Below are 23961 nucleotides of genomic sequence, written 5' to 3'. Positions count from 1 at the left end.
CATTTATATTTTTTTCATAATTTTAACACAAATCTACCAAATAAACTTTATACGATTTATTTTCATTAGGATAATAAAACCTATTTATTTTAAATGCATAATCCTCAGGGTTTATGTAATTAGTTTATGTAAAGTGTAATTATTCTTAATTAATAATAAAAAGTTTATTTATTTAAAATACATAAAGTTTATTGTATAAATTGCATTATAATTAAGAGAACTAAATCAGGATAATTAAAAAAGTTAAATAACATTTATTTGAATCATGTTTAATGTATGCTTATATACTAAACCAAATTAAACAATGCATCACATTTATGCAATTGTTTCCCCATCTTATAAAAAAAAATAGAATTAGACAAACACAAAAACAACTCTATTAGGTTATTTGTGGACTTACCCACTGTGCAAAGTTACGTCCAGTGGACGTCTTTTTATGTCTTTGCAGACGTTTAAAAGACGTCCACTGAGGAGCTAGAATGAAAGTTTTTATGACGTCTTTTTTCGACGTCTTCTGTACGTCCGATTTAGACGTTCACAGAACCTCCTTACAAGGTTAAAAACTAGTTCAAAAGTGGTCAGCGGAAATATTTCAACATCATTTAAGGTCCATTTAGACATAATTTATACTGTTTCTGGACCAAATCAACACTCTCAGGATGCATTAGATGTAGATGTTACTTCAATGTAATTTCCAGACACTGTGTTTGTCCTAAAATCAAGAAAATAAAATAATCTTCATGAAATAATGAAATAACTGATGATTGAGACATTAAATCTCTGAAGATCTCAGCAGAGGAGGATCAATTTACATCATTTACATCAACATCATTTGACGTCACCATTGTGGTGGACAGTGTTTGGTTTAGTTGGGATCTTGGTCCTCATACTTCTTGTGTGAACTTGTGTCTGACTGTTGTAACTGTGTATTATAAAACACTCTTATTGTGGCAGAGAGCAGTGAGCTCAAGTGCTAACATCTTTCTTTTAATGTTGATTAAACTATAGCACAATAAGTTATTAATGTTTTGTTGCAGCTACGTATTTATTTTCATGGACAGACACTTTGTAGAAATAAAGAATGTACTTATTTTTAAGAAACACATCATTTAGTCACACACAGACATCAAGATTGTGGATATGCATCACATCAATGGTGACAATTAAAACTAAAAAGTCTGGAAAATAAGGATGAGTTTGTGCTATGAAGCGGTTTTGTTTGTTTTGATTGTCACCATTGTTGTGATGCATATGCTAAATCTAGAAGTCTGTGTGTGAGTACATGATGCTTTTGCTCAAAATATTTCAAACGCATGCATGTTTTCCAACTTCAAAATAAGTATTTTGCTCTTGGTGCCTGTACTGCAGAGTTAAAAAGTTTAGGAGATATATACAAACAAAAGAAGACTTATTTCATGACCTCAGATACTTGTAATGTGATGACTTTATCATCACCAACAAAGAGCTGATAACACCTGAGCTCTCTTAAATTTGTCTTTCTTTGCTACAACAGTGTTTCACAAACACACAGTTATAACAGCCAGAGACAAGCTAACACAAGAAGAATGAGGACCAAGATCCCAACTAAACCAAACACTGTCCACCACAATGGTGACTTCAAATGAATCAAATATCAACATTTAAACCTCTGTTAATTCTCAATAAGAGCTTCTCTAGATGTCTGACAGAAATAAAGTCAATCTAATGATTCTCATGTTTGTGGAGATGTTTGATCCTCCTCTGCTGAGATCTTCAGAGATTTAATGTCTTTGATTTGCAGTTGATTTTACCACAAGCTCAATCTTCAGTTATTTCATTATTTCATGAAGATAATTTTATTTTCTTGATTTTAGGACAAACACAGTGTCTGGAAATTACATTGAAATAACATGAGTCTAAATCTAATGCATCCTGAGAGTGTTGATTTGGTCCAGAAACAGTATAAATGATGTCTAAATGAACCTTAAATGATGTTGAAATATTTCCACTGACCACTTTTGAACTAGTTTTTAACCTTGTAAGGAGGTTCTGTGAACGTCTAAATCGGACGTACAGAAGACGTCAAAAAAGACGTCATAAAAACTTTCATTCTGGCTCCTCAGTGGACATCTTTTCAACGTCTGCAAAGACATAAAAAGACGTCCACTGGACGTAACTTTGCACAGTGGGTAAGTTCACAAATAACCTAATAGAGTTGTTTTTGTGTTTGTCTAATTCTATTTTTTTTATAAGATGGGGAAACAATTGCATAAATGTGATGCATTGTTTAATTTGGTTTAGTATATAAGCATACATTAAACATGATTCAAATAAATGTTATTTAACTTTTTTAATTATCCTGATTTAGTTCTCTTAATTATTATGCAATTTATACAATAAACTTTATGTATTTTAAATAAATAAACTTTTTATTATTAATTAAGAATAATTACACTTTACATAAACTAATTACATAAACCCTGAGGATTATGCATTTAAAATAAATAGGTTTTATTATCCTAATGAAAATAAATCGTATACAGTTTATTTGGTAGATTTGTGTTAAAATTATGAAAAAAATATAAATGGGAATTTGTTATGTAATAAAATTACATAAATCTTAAATTTTGGGTGAAATATTTCTGTGAGTGAGAATGGACTTATGAAAGTTTAAATTTGTATTATGTGAGAGTTATTAGAACTCTCAACGGGAGGACTGTGGGATTACAAATTTCTAAAATGTTAAATCTGTGGGATTACAAATTTCTAAAATGTTAAATCTGTGGGATTACAAATTTCTAAAATGTTAAAAAAAAATAAATGTTCCAATGTAATAGCATATGAACAGAAAACGTTTTGATATACATTTTGAGGTAAATCAGGAAAATCAGGTGTCTGAGATAATGTCCTTTTGTCTCTTCCTTGCCATGTGGCTTTTAAGCTCAAGACACAGCTGTACCTTTTGTCTCTATGATAATGTGAAGGTATCAGCAATACTGTCAGGCACCTCTGTATTTAAATGACACTGTTATGCTGATGAGATCAAGGCTGGGAAGATGCCAGTGTCTGGCACCTTCCTGATTGCATTTGCATGCTTTGTTTAGGTTTAGTTAGTAGTAAAGAAACTAAATGCATGACTTTTACTCAAATCACTGCAGCTCATTGTCAGCTATAGAACACATGTATGTGCTGAAGTACTTAACACAGAGATCACCACTGTATCAGCAACTCCACATTTACTGTCTTTATATAAAGCAGCGGAAGATCAGCATTTGTGGTTCATCATTGACTGAAGCACAGGCTCTACTCTCCAGCACAATGGTGAACAACACAACTACATTAACAGATCTCTCTTGTGCAAACACATTAATACAGTCGAGTTCAGTATTTACTCTCATTATCAGTGTATGACTTTGCATTTTTTTTCTATGGATGTTCACAAATATTTTAGGTAAAATTAACTTTTTTTTGCTGGCAGCAGGGGTGCCAGTAAATAACTGTTTTTCTACAGTTTGTTTCTTGTAAATTAATTACAGTTTATTACTGTTAAATTATGTTTCATGCTGTTTTTTCTTCATCTTCAATGTTTAATCCTTTAAACCCCACAACAAAATCCTCAGTTTTAAATGAACACTTATAATGTGTGCACACTACAGAGTGTTTGAGTAACACTGAATCATTGAAGTTATTGAGATAATTCTGTGATTAATTGATGATTTGATTTAATTTGCACACAGACATCAATAATCAGCATATGAACCTCAACAATGGTGACCATAAAAATTTTTTGAGTTAGTTAGAGCAATTTCAGCTGTGAGTCCATAATGGGGGGTCAGGTTAACAGGTTAAACACATATTTTAAATTGTTAAAACAGTTTATTAGCATAACAATTATTTGTATCAATATTTTGTTATTTTACTGCATTCATTATTTTATTAATTGTATTATTATTATTATTATTATTATTATTATTATTATTATTATTATTATTAACAATTCAATATAATAAATTGCATCTGTGCTCAAATATAACCCAGAGAAGGCTTAATGTGACCTGATATTCTGCCACACACACACACACACACACACTCACACACACACACACACACACACACACACACACACACACACACACACACACACACACACAGGCACATACACACACACACACTAAGGTCCTGGCAAAAGTGGCCATGATTATTTTTGCTGAAGAATTCATCCAGTGTGACAATTGACGCAGCCTATTTTTGGGGAATTTTGAGGAGCACTAAGAAAGTGAGTTCTTCTTCTTCTTCCTCTTTTTTGTTACATTTTCAATAGTATTGTTTTTGCTGTGATAGTTACATTTGCTATACAAAGTTATATGTTATAAGTGTATATGAAGGTGCTGTGGCATCTGTTGTAATGGTTAATTCTATTCTAGTTATTCTTCTTCCCAAACGGGAGTCTTATTGCAGTCCTATGAACAGCACATAGAAAATGGATGAAAACTAGCAAACTTGTGGCGGTACTTAACAGTAAACTGACCAAATTTGTGGTGTCTAGAGGCAACTCTATAGTGCCACCACCAGTTCAAATATTCACTTTTCTTTTGATTATAACTATTGAAACTGGGGAAAAAGTCCATTACCTTAATCACCAAATGTACTGTATTATTATTTTATTGTTTTCACTGCTCCTCCTTTTAATTTGCTAAAATTTAAAATAAAATTGGCTGAGATGATCACTGGACCGAGCCACACAGTAATCACATGACATGATTTTTATGTTATTTTTTATTCAAAAGTTATGATAATGCGAGGTTAACAAATTTGACCCAAAATTTGATTTGATGCAAAATGTTGATCACTTCATCAATAACATTGGAGGGTACATACAACATTTGGGAACAACACCACTTATGTGTCAGAATTAAATAATAATAATAATAATAATAATAACAATAATAATAATAATAAAGTTAATAAAAAATCTGTTAAGACATAGAGTATATTTTAATTGTAGGTGCAGTAACTGTTTGTTTATTGGTTGTTTTAGGTGTTGCTATGATGATGTCAATCAGTATGGCTTCTCTTCCTCTGGTCTTTCTGCTCATTTTTTACGGTGAGCCACTGCTGTTACAGAAACACTTTGCTCTATATTCACTTTTCAGTGTACCTATATATATTATTATTATTTGTGAAGCATCCATCATTGCAAATATCTAATTTCTGCTCTTTTTCAACACTCATCTTCCTATTTTGGTCAGTAGAAATTGTATAGCACTTGTAGAAGTGGCTGATTTTATGTTATATTTTACAGGTTTTTATAGTTCTGTAAAACTGATTCACTATCTGGCTAATAATTGAACCATAAACCAACACTGTCCCCTAGTGGAGCATTTTTGTTTCTTTCAACATTTTGTTTTGTTGAAGCCTACAGCATTATGCAGAAAGATAGTCAAAGCCAATCCTTCAAGACCAAGATCAAGAACAAGACAAGTCAAGAGCCCAACTAAGCACTAATCACCATAATGATAACTTCAGTAAAATATAAAATTACAAACCTCTGTTAATTCTCAACAAGAACTGACAAAAATAAAGTCAGTCTGGTTATTAAAGAGAGAAGGTGGTAATGCTTTTTGTGGAGTTGTTTAATCCTCTGCTGTTTCATTTCAGTTTATTTCATCTAAGGCTGTGGCTGAAGTCTGTTGTAGTTCTTGCTTTTCTCTTTTCTTTTAGTGATTCTCCTTGTTAACGGCAGTGGGTTTTTATATTCACTTTTAGCTTGAGAAAACTCTGATTTTTTGGGCTGAAGGCGGGTTGGTTTATACCAGGTCCTGTTACTATGGTCATTTATGCCACATCTAGATGTGTTGTACAAACCTGACTTCAAAATGTTAATAGTCAAGATACCAACTAAAGCAAACACTGACCACTTTAATGGTGACATAAAAATATTGATTTTCCATCTTTGTTGATTCTGCTTGTTAACATCAAGTCTTGTCAATAATGGTCAATCATCACTCAATTAATCACTTAATTATCTCATTAACTTTAAATCCGCTTTATTGTTAATTTAACGCTCCTATTTTAACACTTTCACACTCTCTCACATGTACTCCCACCAGAGTTAAATTCACTCTGTGTTTTTTGCTGAGTGTAGACACTGTCAAAGTGACAATAATGGCATCTCCTTTTATACAGAATACTGTAGACGAGAAGTCTGCATTAATTGAATTTTTTTTTTAGCCATATTCACATGCATATTTATTTGAACTATACCATTTTTTCACGGTAGTTTTTTAACAAATGCAGAGCACATTAGTAAGGCCGCTGTATGCAGAGTGGTAAGGAAAGTGTTTGTCTCTCTCACGCTCTTTCTGAGAGTTCTAGTTTTTTCCTGGCACAAATGCATCAAAAGGGAGTTTCACTGGACCCTCCTGACAGTGGTGTAGAAATCGGTTTAAATGAGGCTAATCTGATAAATGACATTCACTTGATAACACCTTGCTGTGACCTCTGGAAGTAACCCAATAATTATAATTTTCTTAGGGATTTCCAGTGTGATTGGATGCATTGATGACACACATATTCCCACCATCGCAATTTTTTGAAAATAAAACGAATCAGCCTACTGTATGGAATGGAAGCTTGCAGAAGCAAGAAATGTGCAAAATATGATTGTGATTTTGCGCAGCTTGTCAGTGAACAATGGCTCTGTGTAGTAAATGCTGCTCCACGTGAAAGCACGCACGTGTAGAGATTTACAGAACCGGCTTTAATGACGAGATGCACATTAAATATTGTGCGATATTTATTGTGCATCCCTAAAATATTTAATTATGTGAAAAGAGCATTAGATTATGTGGAAAAATCATATGTGTATTGAAATAGACACTGAATTATTTTTAATATGTCAAATGTTTGTAAAGTCTTTGAGCCTACATCCATGAACTTCTCATAGACATGATGCACACGCCAAACTCAGAGACATCCTACTTAGAGATTACTGAACTAAATAATTTCAGTTTTTCTGAAACCGAAAACTCAGAAGTTAATCTCAGGGTAGGTCAACTCAGAGTTCAAGCTTAAACTCAAGAGTTGGTTAAACTCCTTATTGAAACGGACCCCTGATGTAACTCACAAAACATTTGCATTATTATTATTTCTGTGTTACAGAGGTTTCTAGTGCTAATTGGGGTGTGAGTTATAGTCATACACAGATCTGTGCACTAAAGAACTCATCAGTGACAATCTACTGCACTTATACATACCCTACTGGACATCAGATCAAGAAAGTGTTCTGGGCCAAAAACTCTGTAACAGTTGGTGAAAAGTATACAGATCTGTCTGAGGACCCTGAATACAGTCAGAGGCTTCAGTATCTGGGAGATAAACAGAAAAACTGCACCGTCAGACTGAGTCATGTGACACAGAAGGATTCACAAAATTACTATTTCAGATTCATAACCGAATTGGATAAATGGATCGGTTATCCAGGAGTGTCTCTTACTGTCACAGGTGACTTTGATGAAGTTTCACTCTTCTTCTGTGCATTATGTTGAATAATAATCAGTGTATGACAGCAGCACTAGATATATGTGTGTGTTGTGTTCAGATCTTCAGGTGGAGTCTCCTGAGACAGTGACAGAGGGAGATTCAGTCCGTCTGACATGTAAAAGCAGCTGCGATCTGACTGACAGAGCAACATTCATCTGGTACAGAAACTCACAGCCATTAACTGAGAGAAGAGACAGAAACAATCAACTCCTGCTGCAGTCAGTCAGAAGAGAGGATGCAGGCAGATACAGCTGTGCTCTACAGGAACACAATCTCACATCTCCAGCAGTGCAGCTAAATGTCACATGTACTGTATGTCTGAATATTGATCACAGTAAAAAATGTCATATAATATTGACAGAATAAACTCCTCATTATGAAATAAAGTAATCAGAACTGATATTCAAATGATGCAGTAACAACAATAATAACAAAAATGTCTAGTTTTACAACAAGTGAAAATTGCCTGGCTTTTTAACACTAACTCTGCCTACCAGTCTCTGACTGAGTCAGATAAAATGAAAAATAAAATTAATACATTCTGATTACAGGAGCAATAGTGTGTCTCAGCTCAGACATACATTTATAAATAATAATAATATTAATAATAACGTTTTTGTAAGTTTTTTTTTTTTTTTTTTTTTAGTTGAACCCAGTAGCGTCTCAGTGTCTATCATCAGTCCATCTGGTGAAATAGTGGAGGGAGATTCAGTGACTCTGAGCTGCAGCAGTGACTCAAACCCTCCTCCAGAAATGAGCTGGTTTAAAGGAGGGACGTTTGTAGGATCTGGAAGAATCTACAGCATCTCAAAGATCAGCTCTGATCACAGTGGAGAATACAAGTGCAAGTCCAATAATGAACATGGAGAGAAATACTCTGAAGCTGTGACTTTAAATGTCATGTGTGAGTTAATGATCATTTAAATGGTTGTAACAACACATCATATAAACATTTTTTTATCTCAAATGATTTCTGACTGTGATTTATATCTATGATTTTCCTGTTTTAGACCCTCCTAGGGTCTTCTCATTGTCCATCAGTCCATCTGGTGAAATAGTGGAGGGAGATTCAGTGACTCTGATCTGCAGCAGTGATTCAAACCCTCCTGCAGAAATCAACTGGGTTAAAGAAGGAAGAATATTAGGATCTGGAAGAATCTACAGCATCTCAAAGATCAGCTCTGATCACAGTGGAGAATACAAGTGCAAGTCCAGAAATAAACATGGAGACAAATACTCTGATGCTGTGATGCTGAATGTGACGTGTAAGTGAACACTGCCACACTGTAAAAAATTGTGCAGTTAAATAACAGTAATTTACTGGCAGCAGGGATGCCAGTAAGGTACTGTTAATTTACAGCTCAACTATGAATTTACAACTATTTTGTTTTACAGTGTGAACTTTCGTTTCATTTGAGTCCACTAAGAAGGAATATTTCTTAATATAAAACTGCAAACACTTAACGTGCAATAGTAAAGTAAACTAAAAGCATGACTTTTACTCAAATCACTGCAGTTCATTGTCAGCTATTGCACACATGTATGTGCTGCAATACTCAACACAGAGATCAACACTGTATCCGCAACTCCACATATACTGTCTTTATATAAAGCAGCAGAAAATCAGCATTTGTGGTTCATCATTGACTGAAGCACAGGCTCTACTCTCCAGCACAATGGTGAACCACAAAACTACTTTAACATATCTCTCGTGCAAACACACATTAATACAGTTGAGTTCATTGTATGACTTTGCATATCTTTTTTCTATGGATGTTCACAAATATTTTAGTCGAATTAACTTTTTTTCTTTCATTTGGTAAATCTGACTTTTACGTTTTACAGTATATAGCTGTTTTTTCCTTGACTTAATAGCAACACACTGTAGAAAAACAGTTATTTACTGGCAGCACAAGTTTGTTTCCTGTAAATTAATTACAGTTTACTACTGTTAAATTATGTTTCATGCTGTTTTTTCTTCATCTTAAATATTTAACCCTTTAAACCCCACAACAAAATCCTCAGTTTAAAATGAACACTTATAATGTGTGCACACTACAGAGTGTCAGGCCTGGTTCACCCCGGACGCCGAAGCGACGCGGAAGCGGCGCGGAACGGAGGCCGCTTCCTTTCGGCGCCCATGTTAACCTATGGTGTCGTTCACACCAGACGCGGAGCGCCACTGCATGCCGCTGCGAGCGATCCGCGTCAATTCCAGCAGAAAGTCACACCAAGAAACACGAGACAATCCGGTCAATTGTCAAAATATAAGCAATTTTCAAATTAAAATACCGCGAGTGACAAATCTGATCATATTTGTGTATCTAAACAGACTAGAAAAATGAAAAAAAAAAAAAAAAACAACACAAACAAGCACGCACATGCACACACAGAGCAACGGGAGTGGGCAGACTACAGGGCGGGTGGGAGGGGGTGGGGGTTATTTACTTACCCATGATGTGCTCTAAATAAACAACAACTGAGCAGAAGCGCTTGTCGACCACCGCGGAGAATACGCATCTGGTGTGAACAGGCAGGCGCCGGACCGCGCGTGATTTTCTGTTCCGCGCCACTTCCGCGTCGCTTCGGCGTCCGGTGTGAACCAGGCCTTAGAGTAACGCTGAATCAGTGAAGTTAATGAGATAATTCTGTGATTGATGATTGAGCATTAGTGATGAACACCTGCTATTAACAAACAGAATCACTGAAGGAAAGAGAAACACAAGAACTACAACCGACTTTGGCCACAGCCTTAGATGAAAACAACTGAAGATTTAAACAACTCAAAAAACAGTTTTACCAGCTTCACACATTACTAACCAGAATGACTTTACTTCTGTCGGATCAGAGATCAGAGATCAAAAGATCTTATTGATAATTACAGAGATTTAGATGATGATGTTTTATGGTTTCGTTTGACGTTACCATTGTCGAAATCAGTGTTTGCTTTAGTTGGTCAATGCATTACTCAGAACGCATTGTTTTTTAAAAAAAAGTATGTTACTGTCAATGTTTGGCTGTTCTAAACTTTGACAGTAACATACTGTTTTTCTTTAAAACAGTGCATTCTGTGTAATATTCATCATTTTGTTATATGTTGTAAATTAACAACGTTCAAAGCCGACACTCAGCGTCTGTGTTTAAAATCAAACCCTACACCCTCATTCACTGTTCTCTTCATGAGTTTACTAATATAGTCCATCTGACAGAGAGAATGAAACTAATGAGTGAATTCAGACACTGATCAACAGCTGCTGTTAACGAGTAGAATCACTCAAGAAAAGAGAAACAAGACACACAAGAACTACAACTGACTTCAGCCACAGCCTTAGATGAAATCAACTGAAAGATTTAAACAATCAACAAACAGTTTTACAAACTTCACTCATTACTAACCAGACTGACTTGACTTCTGTCAGATCAGAAATCAAAATATCTTATTGAGAGTCACAGAGATTTAGATAATGATGTTTTATGAATAAATTAGGCCTCTGAATTGTCCCATTACTGTTTTTAATTCTTATGTGCTTGTACTTTTGCTTTTGTCTTAAGTTTTAGTAGCATTGTTTTGTGATGTTCAGAACTTAACTGTTTATTTGTTTTGTGGATTGTCATCGTGGTGACTCATAGGCTGATTCTTGACTTATTTCAACAAAAAAATTTTTTAATGAGTGATATTTTCTTAACTGTCTTTTGTGTCTCAGTATTCTTTCTTTTGCTCTAGTATTAATATTTAGAGAAGGACCATAGGATTAGGTTAGAAGTCAGAGTATGGTTGGTCTTGGTTTTTTTTTTTTTTTTTGCTATAGCAAGTTCTAAAGACATATTGTTACAAGTCCAAAAAAAAAAAACGTAGTGTTGAAAACTCACGGTTCAAGAGCCCAACTAAAATAAACACTGATCTCCATCATGGTAGTGTAAAAAAGAACACCTAAACCTCTGTAACTCACAATAAGATCTTCTGTAGACATCCGACAGAAATAAAGTCAGTTTGGTTAGTAATGTGAATCTGGTGAAGCTGTTTTAGGAGTTGTTTAAACAAATTTTGAAAGATTTGATGTATTTTTTTTATTCAGTTGATTTCATCTAAGGCTATAGCTTCAGTTGTAGATCTGGTGTTTCTCTTTCCTTCAGTGCTCTCTGATCCCTTTGTCACTTTAATCTGACTGAATAAGATTTTTTTTGCACTACAAACCTCAGTGGTTGCACTCTGCCATCTGCCATGCACCTTGCGCTACTTTATTTAACTGTATTTTTCTTTTTATTATTTTTCTTTTTATTTATTTTTTACATGCCCTTATTTGTATAGTTGTATTTTAGATTTTAGATTTTATCTGTATCTATCTGTATTTCTAGGCTCTACTGCTATTGTTATCTGTATGTACCATGGGTCTTAGAGTAACACAATTTCAATTCTCTGTATGTATGTACTGTACATGTTAAATAATTGACAATAAAAGCAGACTTGACTTCACTAGTTACAGTATGTTTTATCGCTGTTAATAAAACATTTAATTCTTTCTATTTTAGATGCTCCAAGAAATGCAGTTGTGTCCATCATCAGTCCATCTGGTGAAATAGTGGAGGCAGATTCAGTGACTCTGATCTGCAGCAGTGATTCAAACCCTCATGCAGAAATCAGCTGGTTTAAAGGAGAAATGTTTGTAGGATCTGGAAGAAACTACAACATGTCAAAGATCAGTTCTGATCACAGTGGAGAATACAAGTGCAAGTCGAGAAATAAACATGGAGAGAAAAACTCTGATGTTGTGATTTTAAATGTCATGTGTGAGTTAATAATGGTTTAACTCAAATTATTATTAATCCATATTTCTATATTAACAAGGTCAAACAGTCTCACCCTCTGAAAGCTCGGGGGATTAAGTGTACATTCAAAGCGACATTACACTGTGAAATATTTAAAAATATCACTGGCAGAGTGGAGCACAAGTTTCAGTAAAAGAATATGTTTCAGCCCAGTCACATTTTAAATGTTGTGACACTTGTGGATAGCACTGAACACGCACTTTGCCCAGTACAACTTGAAGTATATTAGTATTCTAAACTTTAACCTTTACAGGCTGTACAACAATGAGCTTGTAACTTGTCCTGCTTTTTCTGCAGAAAGCTGCACTTTATCAATGTGTATAAATTTTATCAATCATTTGTGTGTGGGCGAGAGACTGTGAGCCAAATGATTGTTGTCAAAGACCAGGTGTGGCTCATGAGCCATAGGTTCCCAACCGCTGGTTTAACTGGTTGTGACAACACATCATCTAAACATCTTTGCTCTAAAATTATTATTTTTTTTATTGTAAATGACATCTATTATTTTTCTGTTTAGATCCTCCCAGGAACGTCTCAGTGTCCATAAATGGATCTGGTGTAATAGAGGAGGGAGATTCAGTGACTCTGATCTGTAGCAGTGATTCAAACCCACCTGCTCTGGACTTCAGCTGGTTTAAAGGAAGAATGATTGTAGGATCTGGAAAAATCTACAACATCTCAAAGATCAGCTCTGATCACAGTGGAGAATACAAGTGCAAGTCCAGAAATAAACATGGAGAGACATACTCTGATGCTCTGACTTTATGTGTTATGTGTGAGTTTTATTACACCTGTTTACCTTTTTGTCAGTACATTTTGTCTTAATCTAGTCTTAACGACCAGATGATGTTTTTTTTTTCTTCTGTATTTCAGCAGTCAGATGGGTTTTGTGGTTTAAAGCATTTGGTGTTGGTGTGGCTGTTGGTGGGGTTGTTTTTGGACTTGGAGGAGCATCAGTGTACACTTGGTAAGCCACCAATTTCAAAGGTTATTTAGGGGCCAAACCCCAAGGGCTTTAGCCCCTATTGTTTCTGTAGGATTTCTTCTTCTTAGCCAATGGGAGTCTATGGCAGCCCTATGAAGGGAACATAGGGGAATGATGAAATTTGGTACACTTGTAGTGATGGCCAAGAATAGTGATCTGACCAACTTTGGGGTCTCTAGACCAAACTCTATAGTGCAACCAGCAGTTCAAATATTCAACATTTAAATTGTTTTGAATTTTGTCTTGAACCCCTAATTGTACAAAAATAAAACTTAGTACACCTGACCACACTCTTCATGGAGATAACATTCAATACCTTACATTAAGTCTCTACCCATTACAGTAGCAGCCATTTTGAAAAGTAAATTTGTGATTTTTTTTGCTACTGCTCCTTCAAATTTGGCCTAATTGTTCCCAAAATTTGCTCACATAATCTTCGGACCAAGACACATAGAAATGACTGAACATAATTTTTGCACCTACTGGTCTAAAAAAAAGTTATGAGGCTTTGAAGTTAACAGTGGACAACCTGAAATTGGTTCAGAGGCTGTATCTCGGCCAAAACTAAAGCCAACACTTACCACCATTATGGTGACATCAAACCAAACCATTACTTTTAAGCAGACATCAACATCTCAACATCTGATTAAATCTTAATTAGAATGTTAGGGGACAATGTTCTAATAATGTTATTACATTTTTAGAATGTTTTAGAGAACGTTATCCTATCTTTTGAGAGAACGTTCTGGGAACAAAAATAAAACTACTCGCTAAAAACATTTTTAGAACAATCATGGTAATGTTCTAAGAACATTTTTAGAATAAAAAAATTCTAGCTGGGATGCCGAACCTGATGATGTCTTATTTGTAATTTTCCAACATGGTGTCTGTTCACTATATAGAATTGAATGAAAAACTTCTTTTTCGCTACTCCTCCCACAAATCATAATCAATTATTTTCAAAATTTGATCAAATGATTTTCAGACCGAGCCACACATAAATGACTGAAAAGATTTTTGATATTCACTTCCATTCTCGACATATACCTCTCGGCAGAGGTGGATATTCCAGGTGTCAGAAAGTAAAAGTCCTGCCATATGTTTATTCCACCCATGAACTCAGCTGATTTCATCAGAGGAGGAATCAAGTAATTCCTTCCAAGTCACAAACAATTCTCAAGTTAAATCCCAAGTCCTCAAAGTGTTAAAGTTAATGAAATAATTAAGTGACTAATTAAATGAAGATTGTGCATTAGTGATGAACACCTGTTGTTAACAATCAACATCAATGAAGAAAAGAGAAACAGAAGAACTACAACTGACTTTAAGCACAGCCTTGGATGAAATCAATTGGAAGGAAAAAAAAAAACTGTCACCATAATTGTGATCAGTATTTGCTTTAGTTGTGCTCTTGTGCATGTTAACAGTTTTGATAACTTTGCTTCTAAACAAATGTATTACTGTTTCACAGCAAACATTTGTGCAATGCGGAAGCAAATCTTGAACTAGGAGTCATCTTATGCTTTTGATGATTGTATGATCTTAATTTGAATTTCTTTATTCTTTAAAAAGAGAGAGTGATATATCATATGATCCTCAACAGTGATAACAAATGATTATTCATACTGATCTGTATTATGGGAGTTTTTCATGTATTGCAAAATGAGCTGAGCATGCTAATTGGCTAACAGATTTATATTCATTCTAATGAACTTTCAGGTTAACCTTGAGCTGCGTTAGCATTTTTTTATCGTAGCATTCTAATCTGGCTAAAATGCTAATTCAGGCTTTTGAGAGATTATTCTCACACCTTACCATTGCTTCTGTGGCCTGGCGAATGTGCATCAACTAATGTGTCTCCATTTGCTAAGGTACTCGTTCTGAACTGCTGGGGTCATGGGTTCGAATTCAGGGTGGTTAATGTTGCTTCCGTTCCAGACATTGGATTTTCAATGTGTGTTCGTACTGAATCAAAAAACATGTTTTTGTTCATTCTCATCTGAACTTCGGTTCAATTTCAAACTTCTCTACTTCTGAACCAATCTGTTGTCCTGACGTACGTTCTATTTCTGCCATTTTTGCCAGAGAAATCGTTTCAGTGACAGGTCATAAATGTGAATCACCCCTGCAATCTTGCTGGTGCCCAAACTACAACCAAAGAAGATGCTGGAGCAACATCCTTGCCTGTGGCACCGTGCAAATAAAGCGTATTTGTGCGCAATCATAAACCACTGTTTCAGCCGTGAGGAGCACAAACATATTCGATCCATTCTTCAGCAATTGCACGATTAATGGCGAATTAATGATCTATAAAAATACACATCCAAGTCTTAAAGCATGTTTTCTACTGTGTCTTTGTTTCTTTATCTGTATTGCTTGGCAACTACTTTGTCGCAATCACAATTGTTTTTGAGAAACTACCTTGTTTGGTGAAAGACTTATATTTGTATTAATATATGTTTTCTTTTATGAAACTTTGCAACATATATGGAATAACCATTTAATAAAGCAATAAGCCAAACAAACCCAGGCCTTTTGGGGCTTTATTGCTTTAATATATTTTTATGTCAATGTGCCGATTTTTGCATTTTTCTTCTTACAGCCTTAATAAAAGGATGAACAGAAGATCTGCAATGAAGGACTCTGGGGTGAGATGATGACAGTTATACAAAGTGTTTTCCATTTCCCAATCTACAGAGTGGTAAAGTAACACTGAAGCAGTTGAAATTAATTAGATAATTATGTGATTAATTGTTGATTGAACTCTGGCTCCTTCAGTGATTCTGCTTGTTAAGAGCAGGTTTTCATTACCAATGATTATTGAAGGGGTGCTCAGGTCTTGACTTTGGGGGCTTTCACACTGGCAGTTTAGTGCTGAACGGGGCACGGTTTGCATGAAAAATCGCTAATGTGAACTAGGGCTGCCGAAAAATAATTTGAATTTCGAATATTCGTCGAATTTAAAATAAAAATAAAAATTTTAGGTGTACGTTAAGGAGGCTGCTTTAAGGCCCGCCCCGGGTATACTTCACATTCCGTCTGTTCTGTCTTGCCCCCTGCAGCGTCGCACAGCTTTCAAAAGGTGGAAGAGCTCGACACACAGTACTACTTTGCTGTTAAGTTTGTGTGTGCGTTTATCCGCAAGCCCTCTTGATGATGAAAATGACCACAAATGATCACAAAATAATATTTACAAAGAATCACTGCAATAATGCTTCTACACACACACACACACACACACACACACACAATTATTTACAATACAACTATAATTTCACTATTTCATTTTCTTTAGAAATATAATCTATACGCCATCTTTTGATGTTTTTTGTGTATGTGTGTGTTACCTTTGTAGCTAGCCTCTGTTGTTCTCCTGGTCCCATTGTCCTCTGTTGCTTTTTGGGCTGGTGCTGCTGGTCAGATGATGCACTGTCCCCACAGAGAAAAGGGATTGAGTCCCTGGTCCAAAAAAAAAAAAGTTAATAATAAAAAAAAATAATAATTATTAACAACGAATATTTTTAACAACAGCAGCTTTATCAGACAATAGTAAATAAGGGTACATATTGCTAGCATGTTGTTTGTGAATCCCTGGACAGCTGCTTAATGTTTTTATCTACCTCCGCATTGTATTTTCTTATTGCAATCCTGTGGCTGTCGTCTAACTGAGTAGTGATGTTCACTCTTCCCAAAATGATTAGTTTGACAGAATTATCCATGTGTGCCCTGGTGTTCTCATGTTTCTTAATTTTTCAGAAAAGTGCTTCATATCTCTCACTCCCGTAACTGTGCATGCTGGATCTGCCCCAGTTGTTTTAAACAGCAAGCACAGAAAACAAAATAAGGCATTAGCAGAAATGCACCCACATAGCCAGGCCTTTTTGGTGTACCAACGTGAAGAGTAGCTTCACGTGTACGTCTTTCTCAATTGCCCCTCAGCTGAAATTGAGAGGTGCACACAGAGAGAACATATGGTGATTGTGAAAAATTATATTTTCCACAGATGACTTTCTAATATATTACATCATGCAAACATACATTAAAAAGAAAAAAATATATAATTTTGCGTGTGTGGTTCAGGGAGGGTGGCACCCTAGCACCTTCTATTGGCCAGCCGTCACCGAATAGCACCAAAATAACAAAAAAAATTACAAATATGCTCAGTCGCGTTGTGTTCTCCATGCGTTTTTGTGTGCGTTTCCGATGACGTAAGGTGGCTGCAAACGCACCTGGGTTTGATACAACTATTGAGTGTGACCGCAGCAAACGAGCCCAGTGTAAAAGCTCTCTAAATTTCTGGTCAGTTCACCTGCAGACAATTAGATTTTAAGCATGGCCTCACAATGTTTGTCTCTTTCTGTCTTGCAGAACTCAGATCCCAGTGAAGACTTTAACCTGTGCAACGCATATGATGTAAGTGAGATGTCATTTAAGATGATCCCCTATTACAGATGATCACATGACCTCTGTAGTACCCTGATCTCAATGTGAACATAAATACAGCTGGATAAAGCTGGTTGTAATTCTAAATGTAAGAATCCATGCATGCCAGTTTAAATCTGATCGCTCAAAGTACGTCAAGGAGTTGGTTTGAGACCCTTTCCAGATGGTCAACTATAAATTGATCTGGCTGTTGAATGTAAATTGTATTCTGCAAAAAATAGGGAAAAAAAGTGGGCATTTTTTTAATGTAATTTTTCAAAAGCTTGCCCTTTGAAACACTTTAACTTTTTCAAAAACTTCGCATTTCCAGGCCCACAAAACCCTGTTGTCAGTTAAATGGAGAAAAAAAAAATTACCATTTTAAAGTTAATCAATTGATTGCAGACTTCGGTGTTAAACTCATTTGTTATTGACTTTTTATTATTATTATTATCATTATTATACATTTTAAACTACTGGCTGGAATTATATTTGTACAGATAGCATGGACTTTATGAACAGGATGCTGTTTATCTCCACAGGAGCTGTAACCCATCCTTACCATTGCATCACCTCCAGGACAACATTTAATAATTTGATCTAGAAGGGGAAAAAAAATCACATTTAATTTGGACATCAAATGTTTGTTATGCCTTTAAATACACAAACACATGCATTTTCTGTCTTGCTTCTAAATAAAATATGTAAACATCTATACATATATTTATTTTTTTATTATTTTTCTCAGAGTGATTCTAAGAAACATTATGTTCATAAGTAATATGTGAATTTATTACATATGAGTTAAAATTTCTAACAAAATGTAATAAAATTTAATTGTGTGATAAACTAAACTAATAATTCAAGATATATCTAGAATATGGTAAATTCATGTTGTTGTAATTATAATGATACTTACATTTTTATATTTCATTATTTTCTTTTGTTATCCATTATTGTTATTATTAGAAGTATTTTTAATTTACTATTTTCCACTCCTCGCCAGACTTGTAAGTAACAAATTTTTTGATTTTTAAATCTCTCAAGTTCTCAGCAGAGGATGATTAAACAGCTCCACAAACAGCAACACCAGCTTCACTTATTACTTACCAGGGCTCTGTTTCCCATACAACGGCATAACTTACTGATTAACCACCATAGTACGATGTATTGTTGGTGAAACAGATAAGCTAGTTGTGATTGGTTCCCGAACATAGTTGCACCTTCATCATTTGAGCTACATTAATCAGACACTTTATGGACGTTGTTAGTGACATCACATGCATGTGGTGGAGTAATAACTATCCATCAAGAAGTTTTTTGTTCTAAAATTGATCTAAGAACATTGCAATGGATTGTTCTACCAATATTTTTAGCGGGTAGTTTTATTTCTGTTCCCAGAACGCTCTCTCAAAACATAGGATAACATTCTCTATATACTTTCTAAAAATGTTTATTAATAACATTATTAGAACATTATCACCCTAACATTCTAATTAAGATTTAAGCAGATGTTGAGATGTTGATGTCTGTAATGGTTTGGTTTGATGTCACCATAATGATGGAAAGTGTTGTCTTTAGTTGTGCAATTTGACACTTGACTTGTTAGTGTTGTTCTTTAGCTGCTGTGATCTTTATTATAGCAAACACAGCAAGAAAACATGTGGTTGGGTGATTCCAGTTGCTTGCTAATTAAAACATATGTGGTCTGGTTACACACAATCAAATGTGGTGTTGGTCGCATATTTATTAAAGTGACTCAATGGGTAAACAGCCTGAGACCCAGCTAAAATTAAAGCAGATAATTTCTAGAATAAAAAAAATAAAAAAAAATAATAATAATCATCATCATCATCATCATCATCACTCGATGACATTTTGCTCTCACTGTTTTTGCTGTAAACAAATGTAGTTACAGCAGTTAAGCAAAAAGTAACATTGAAAAGTGTCATACTGCCTAAGTACTGATCACCATAATGGTGATGTCAAACTAAACTATTATTTTAAATAAACCATCAACACCTCCGTTAATCTCAATAAGAACTTTTTTTTACATTTATGAAATTCTTGTTTTAAAAGTTGGCAAAACTGTTTTTGGAGTTATTTACGCTGGAGTTTGACCTCAAACAAAGGTTGGGTTTTCACTTTCAACCAACATTTGACTTCTGAGCAATATAAGTCCACATCTAGTGTAATGGGAAGCTTTATTAGAATGTTAGAGAATAATGTTCTAACAATGTTATCAATTTATCAATTTATCAATGTTAACATTTCTAGAATGTTTTTAGAGAATGTTATCCTACCTTTTAGCAGAACATTCTGGGAACTAAAATAAAACTTGCTGCTGAAAACATTCCTAGAACAAGAAAAATGTGTAGGTGGGTATGCTAAATAATTAATTTAAGATTTCTGAGATACTGCTATAATGAACATGGCACCTGATGACAAGTTTACTATATTTTGCTCCCTGTCATTTTGCTTTATTTGATGTTTGAATAATCACAGTTTTCCTCTTACATCATACTCTGGGGTTCCCTTGGGCCTTTATGCACACGCCACTCTCCTAAAATGGTGCTAACTGAGGACATGATAAAATTCATCGATTAAAATGTATATATATATATATATATATGTCAATGTCAATGTCACCTTTATTTATATAGCACTTTAAACAAAATACATTGCGTCAAAGCAACTGAACAACATTCATTAGGAAAACAGTGTCAATAATGCAAAAATGAGAGTTAAAGGCAGTTCATCATTGGATTCAGTTATGTCATCTCTGTTCAGTTAAATAGTGTCTGTGCATTTATTTGCAATCAAGTCAACGATATCGCTGTAGATGAAGTGTCCCCAACTAAGCAAGCCAGAGGCGACAGCGGCAAGGAACCGAAACTCCATCGGTGACAGAATGGAGAAAAAAACCTTGGGAGAAACCAGGCTCAGTTGGGGGGCCAGTTCTCCTCTGACCAGACGAAACCAGTAGTTCAATTCCAGGCTGCAGCAAAGTCAGATTGTGCAGAAGAATCATCTGTTTCCTGTGGTCTTGTCCTGGTGCTCCTCTGAGACAAGGTCTTTACAGGGGATCTGTATCTGGGGCTCTAGTTGTCCTGGTCTCCGCTGTCTTTCAGGGATGTAGAGGTCCTTTCTAGGTGCTGATCCACCATCTGGTCTGGATACGTACTGGATCCGGGTGACTGCAGTGACCCTCTGATCTGAACACAGACTGGATCTGGTGGCCACGGTGACCTCGGAACAAGAGAGAAACAGACAAATATTAGCGTAGATGCCATTCTTCTAATGATATAGCAAGTACATAGGTTGTTGTGGGAAGTGTTTCCGGTTCTGGTTTACCTAATTAATGCAGCCTAAAAATCCTTTAACGGATTTGGATAATAAAAGCATATTAGTATGTTATGTGTATGCCAGGTTAAAGAGATGGGTCTTTAATCTAGATTTAAACTGCAAGAGTGTGTCTGCCTCCCGAACAATGTTAGGTAGGTTATTCCAGAGTTTGGGCGCCAAATAGGAAAAGGATCTGCCGCCTGCAGTTGATTTTGATATTCTAGGTATTATCAAATTGCCTGAGTTTTGAGAACGTAGCGGACGTAGAGGATTATAATGTAAAAGGAGCTCATTCAAATACTGAGGTGCTAAACCATTCAGGGCTTTATAAGTAATAAGCAATATTTTAAAATCTATGGGATGCTTGATAGGGAGCCAGTGCAGTGTTGACAGGACCGGGCTAATATGGTCATACTTCCTGGTTCTAGTAAGAACTCTTGCTGCTGCATTTTGGACTAGCTGTAGTTTGTTTACTAAGCGTGCAGAACAACCACCCAATAAAGCATTACAATAATCTAACCTTGAGGTCATAAATGCATGGATTAACATTTCTGCATTTGACATTGAGAGCATAGGCCGTAATTTAGATATATTTTTGAGATGGAAAAATGCAGTTTTACAAATGCTAGAAACGTGGCTTTCTAAGGAAAGATTGCGATCAAGTAGCACACCTAGGTTCCTAACTGATGATGAAGAATTGACAGAGCAACCATCAAGTCTTAGACAGTGTTCCAGGTTATTACAAGCAGAGTTTTTAGGTCCTAAAATTAACACCTCTGTTTTTTCAGAATTTAGCAGTAAGAAATTACTCGTCATCCAGTTTTTTATATCGACTATGCAATCCATTAGTTTTTCAAATTGGTGTGTTTCACCGGGCTGCTAAGAAATATAGAGCTGAGTATCATCAGCATAACACTGAAAGCTAACACCATGTTTCCTGATGATATCTCCCAAGGGTAACATATAAAGCGTGAAGAGTAGCGGCCCTAGTACTGAGCCTTGAGGTACTCCATACTGCACTTGTGATCGATAGGATACATCTTCATTCACTGCTACGAACTGATGGCGGTCATATAAGTACGATTTAAACCATGCTAATGCACTTCCACTGATGCCAACAAAGTATTCAAGTCTATGCAAAAGAATGTTGTGGTCAATTGTGTCAAACGCAGCACTAAGATCCAATAAAACTAATAGAGAGATACACCCACGATCAGATGATAAGAGCAGATCATTTGTAACTCTAAGAAGAGCAGTCTCAGTACTATGATACGGTCTAAATCCTGACTGGAAATCCTCACATATACCATTTTTCTCTAAGAAGGAATATAATTGTGTGGATACCACCTTTTCTAGTATCTTGGACAGAAAAGGGAGATTCGAGATTGGTCTATAATTAACTAGTTCTTTGGGGTCAAGTTGTGGTTTTTTGATGAGAGGCTTAATAACAGCCAGTTTGAAGGTTTTGGGGACATGTCCTAATGACAATGAGGAATTAATAATAGTCAGAAGAGGATCTATGACTTCTGGAAGCACCTCTTTCAGGAGCTTAGATGGTATAGGGTCTAACATACATGTTGTTGGTTTAGATGATTTAAAAAGTTTATACAATTCTTCCTCTCCTATAGTAGAGAATGAGTGGAACTGTTCCTCAGGGGATCTATAGTGCACTGTCTGATGTGATACTGTAGCTGACGGCTGAATGGTTGCAATTTTATCTCTAATAGTATCGATTTTAGAAGTAAAGTAGTTCATAAAGTCATTACTGCTGTGGTGTTGGGAAATGTCAACACTTGTTGAGGCTTTATTTTTCGTTAATTTAGCCACTGTATTGAATAAATACCTGGGGTTATGTTTGTTTTCTTCTAAAAGAGAAGAAAAGTAATCGGATCTAGCAGTTTTTAATGCTTTTCTGTAGGATATGTTACTTTCCCGCCAAGCAATACGAAATACCTCTAGTTTTGTTTTCCTCCAGCTGCGCTCCATTTTTCGGGCTGCTCTCTTTAGGGCGCGAGTATGCTCATTATACCATGGTGTCAAACTGTTTTCCTTAACCTTCCTTAAGCGTAAAGGAGCAACTTTATTATATATATATATATATATATATATATATATATATATATATGTATATATATATATATAAACAGAATGGAAGATATTACTTATTGGTATTGCTTATTGGTTCATGTTTTGTTGAAAATGTTTTGTTTAAACCATTTTTATGATTAGTGTCATCTTTATTTGACCATTGACTTTTTGTTCTAGTTCTTAATGTTGAGCTACATTATCATTTAAATACAAAGACATCAAGAATCAGCATATGGACACTGTAAAAAAATGTGCCATTAAATAACAGTAATTTAATGGCAACAGAGGTGCCAGTAAAGTACTGTTAATTTACAGCTTTCAACCATTAATTTACCACTCTTACAGTATTTTACCGTAAATTCTACCATGTAAATTAGCTCCCCTCCCACTGCTTCAAACAGTTTGAGTTTAAAAGCTAGCATTCCTACGATGTTAGTACTATGAACTTATTTCATCTGAGTCCACTGAGAAGGAATATTTCTTAATATAAAAATGCAAATACTTAATGTGTAGTAGTAAAGAAACTAAATGCATGACTTTTACTCAAATCACTGCAGCTCATTGTCAGCTATAGCACACATGAATGTGCTGAAGTACTTACCACAGAGATTAACACTGTATCAGTGACTCCACATATACTGTCTTTATATAAAGCAGCAAAAGATCAAAATTTGTGGCTCATCATTGACTGAAGCACAAGCTCTACTCTCCAACACAATGGTGAACCACAAAACTACATAAACAGATTTCACTTGTGCAAACACACATTAATA

General features: G+C 35.2%; 1 protein-coding gene across 2 annotated transcripts in view; it reads left to right on the top strand.

The window, feature by feature from the left end:
- Positions 1-18819, top strand: part of LOC132144112 (B-cell receptor CD22-like) — a 168382-nt gene extending 149563 nt beyond the window's left edge. Inside the window, exons 1-10 of one of the 2 annotated variants that reach the window (XM_059554865.1) lie at positions 4142-4255; positions 5018-5083; positions 7141-7482; positions 7580-7828; positions 8168-8425; positions 12866-13123; positions 13222-13315; positions 15936-15981; positions 17702-17746; positions 18298-18819. In XM_059554865.1, coding sequence (XP_059410848.1) covers positions 5026-5083; positions 7141-7482; positions 7580-7828; positions 8168-8425; positions 12866-13123; positions 13222-13315; positions 15936-15981; positions 17702-17746; positions 18298-18306 — 1359 coding nt within the window. In that variant the 5' untranslated portion in view covers positions 4142-4255; positions 5018-5025 and the 3' untranslated portion in view covers positions 18307-18819. Of the gene's footprint in view, positions 1-4141; positions 4256-5017; positions 5084-7140; positions 7483-7579; positions 7829-8167; positions 8426-12865; positions 13124-13221; positions 13316-15935; positions 15982-17701; positions 17747-18297 lie in introns of those variants that run through there. The other variant, XM_059554864.1, reaches the window with a different exon arrangement.
- Positions 18820-23961: the final 5142 nt, after the last annotated feature.

Source organism: Carassius carassius, chromosome 7 (genome assembly GCF_963082965.1).
Source record: "Carassius carassius chromosome 7, fCarCar2.1, whole genome shotgun sequence".
In the NCBI taxonomy this organism is placed as follows: domain Eukaryota; kingdom Metazoa; phylum Chordata; class Actinopteri; order Cypriniformes; family Cyprinidae; genus Carassius; species Carassius carassius.
Note: the sequence above shows the minus strand (reverse complement) of the source record. Positions and strands in the feature narration are given on the sequence as shown.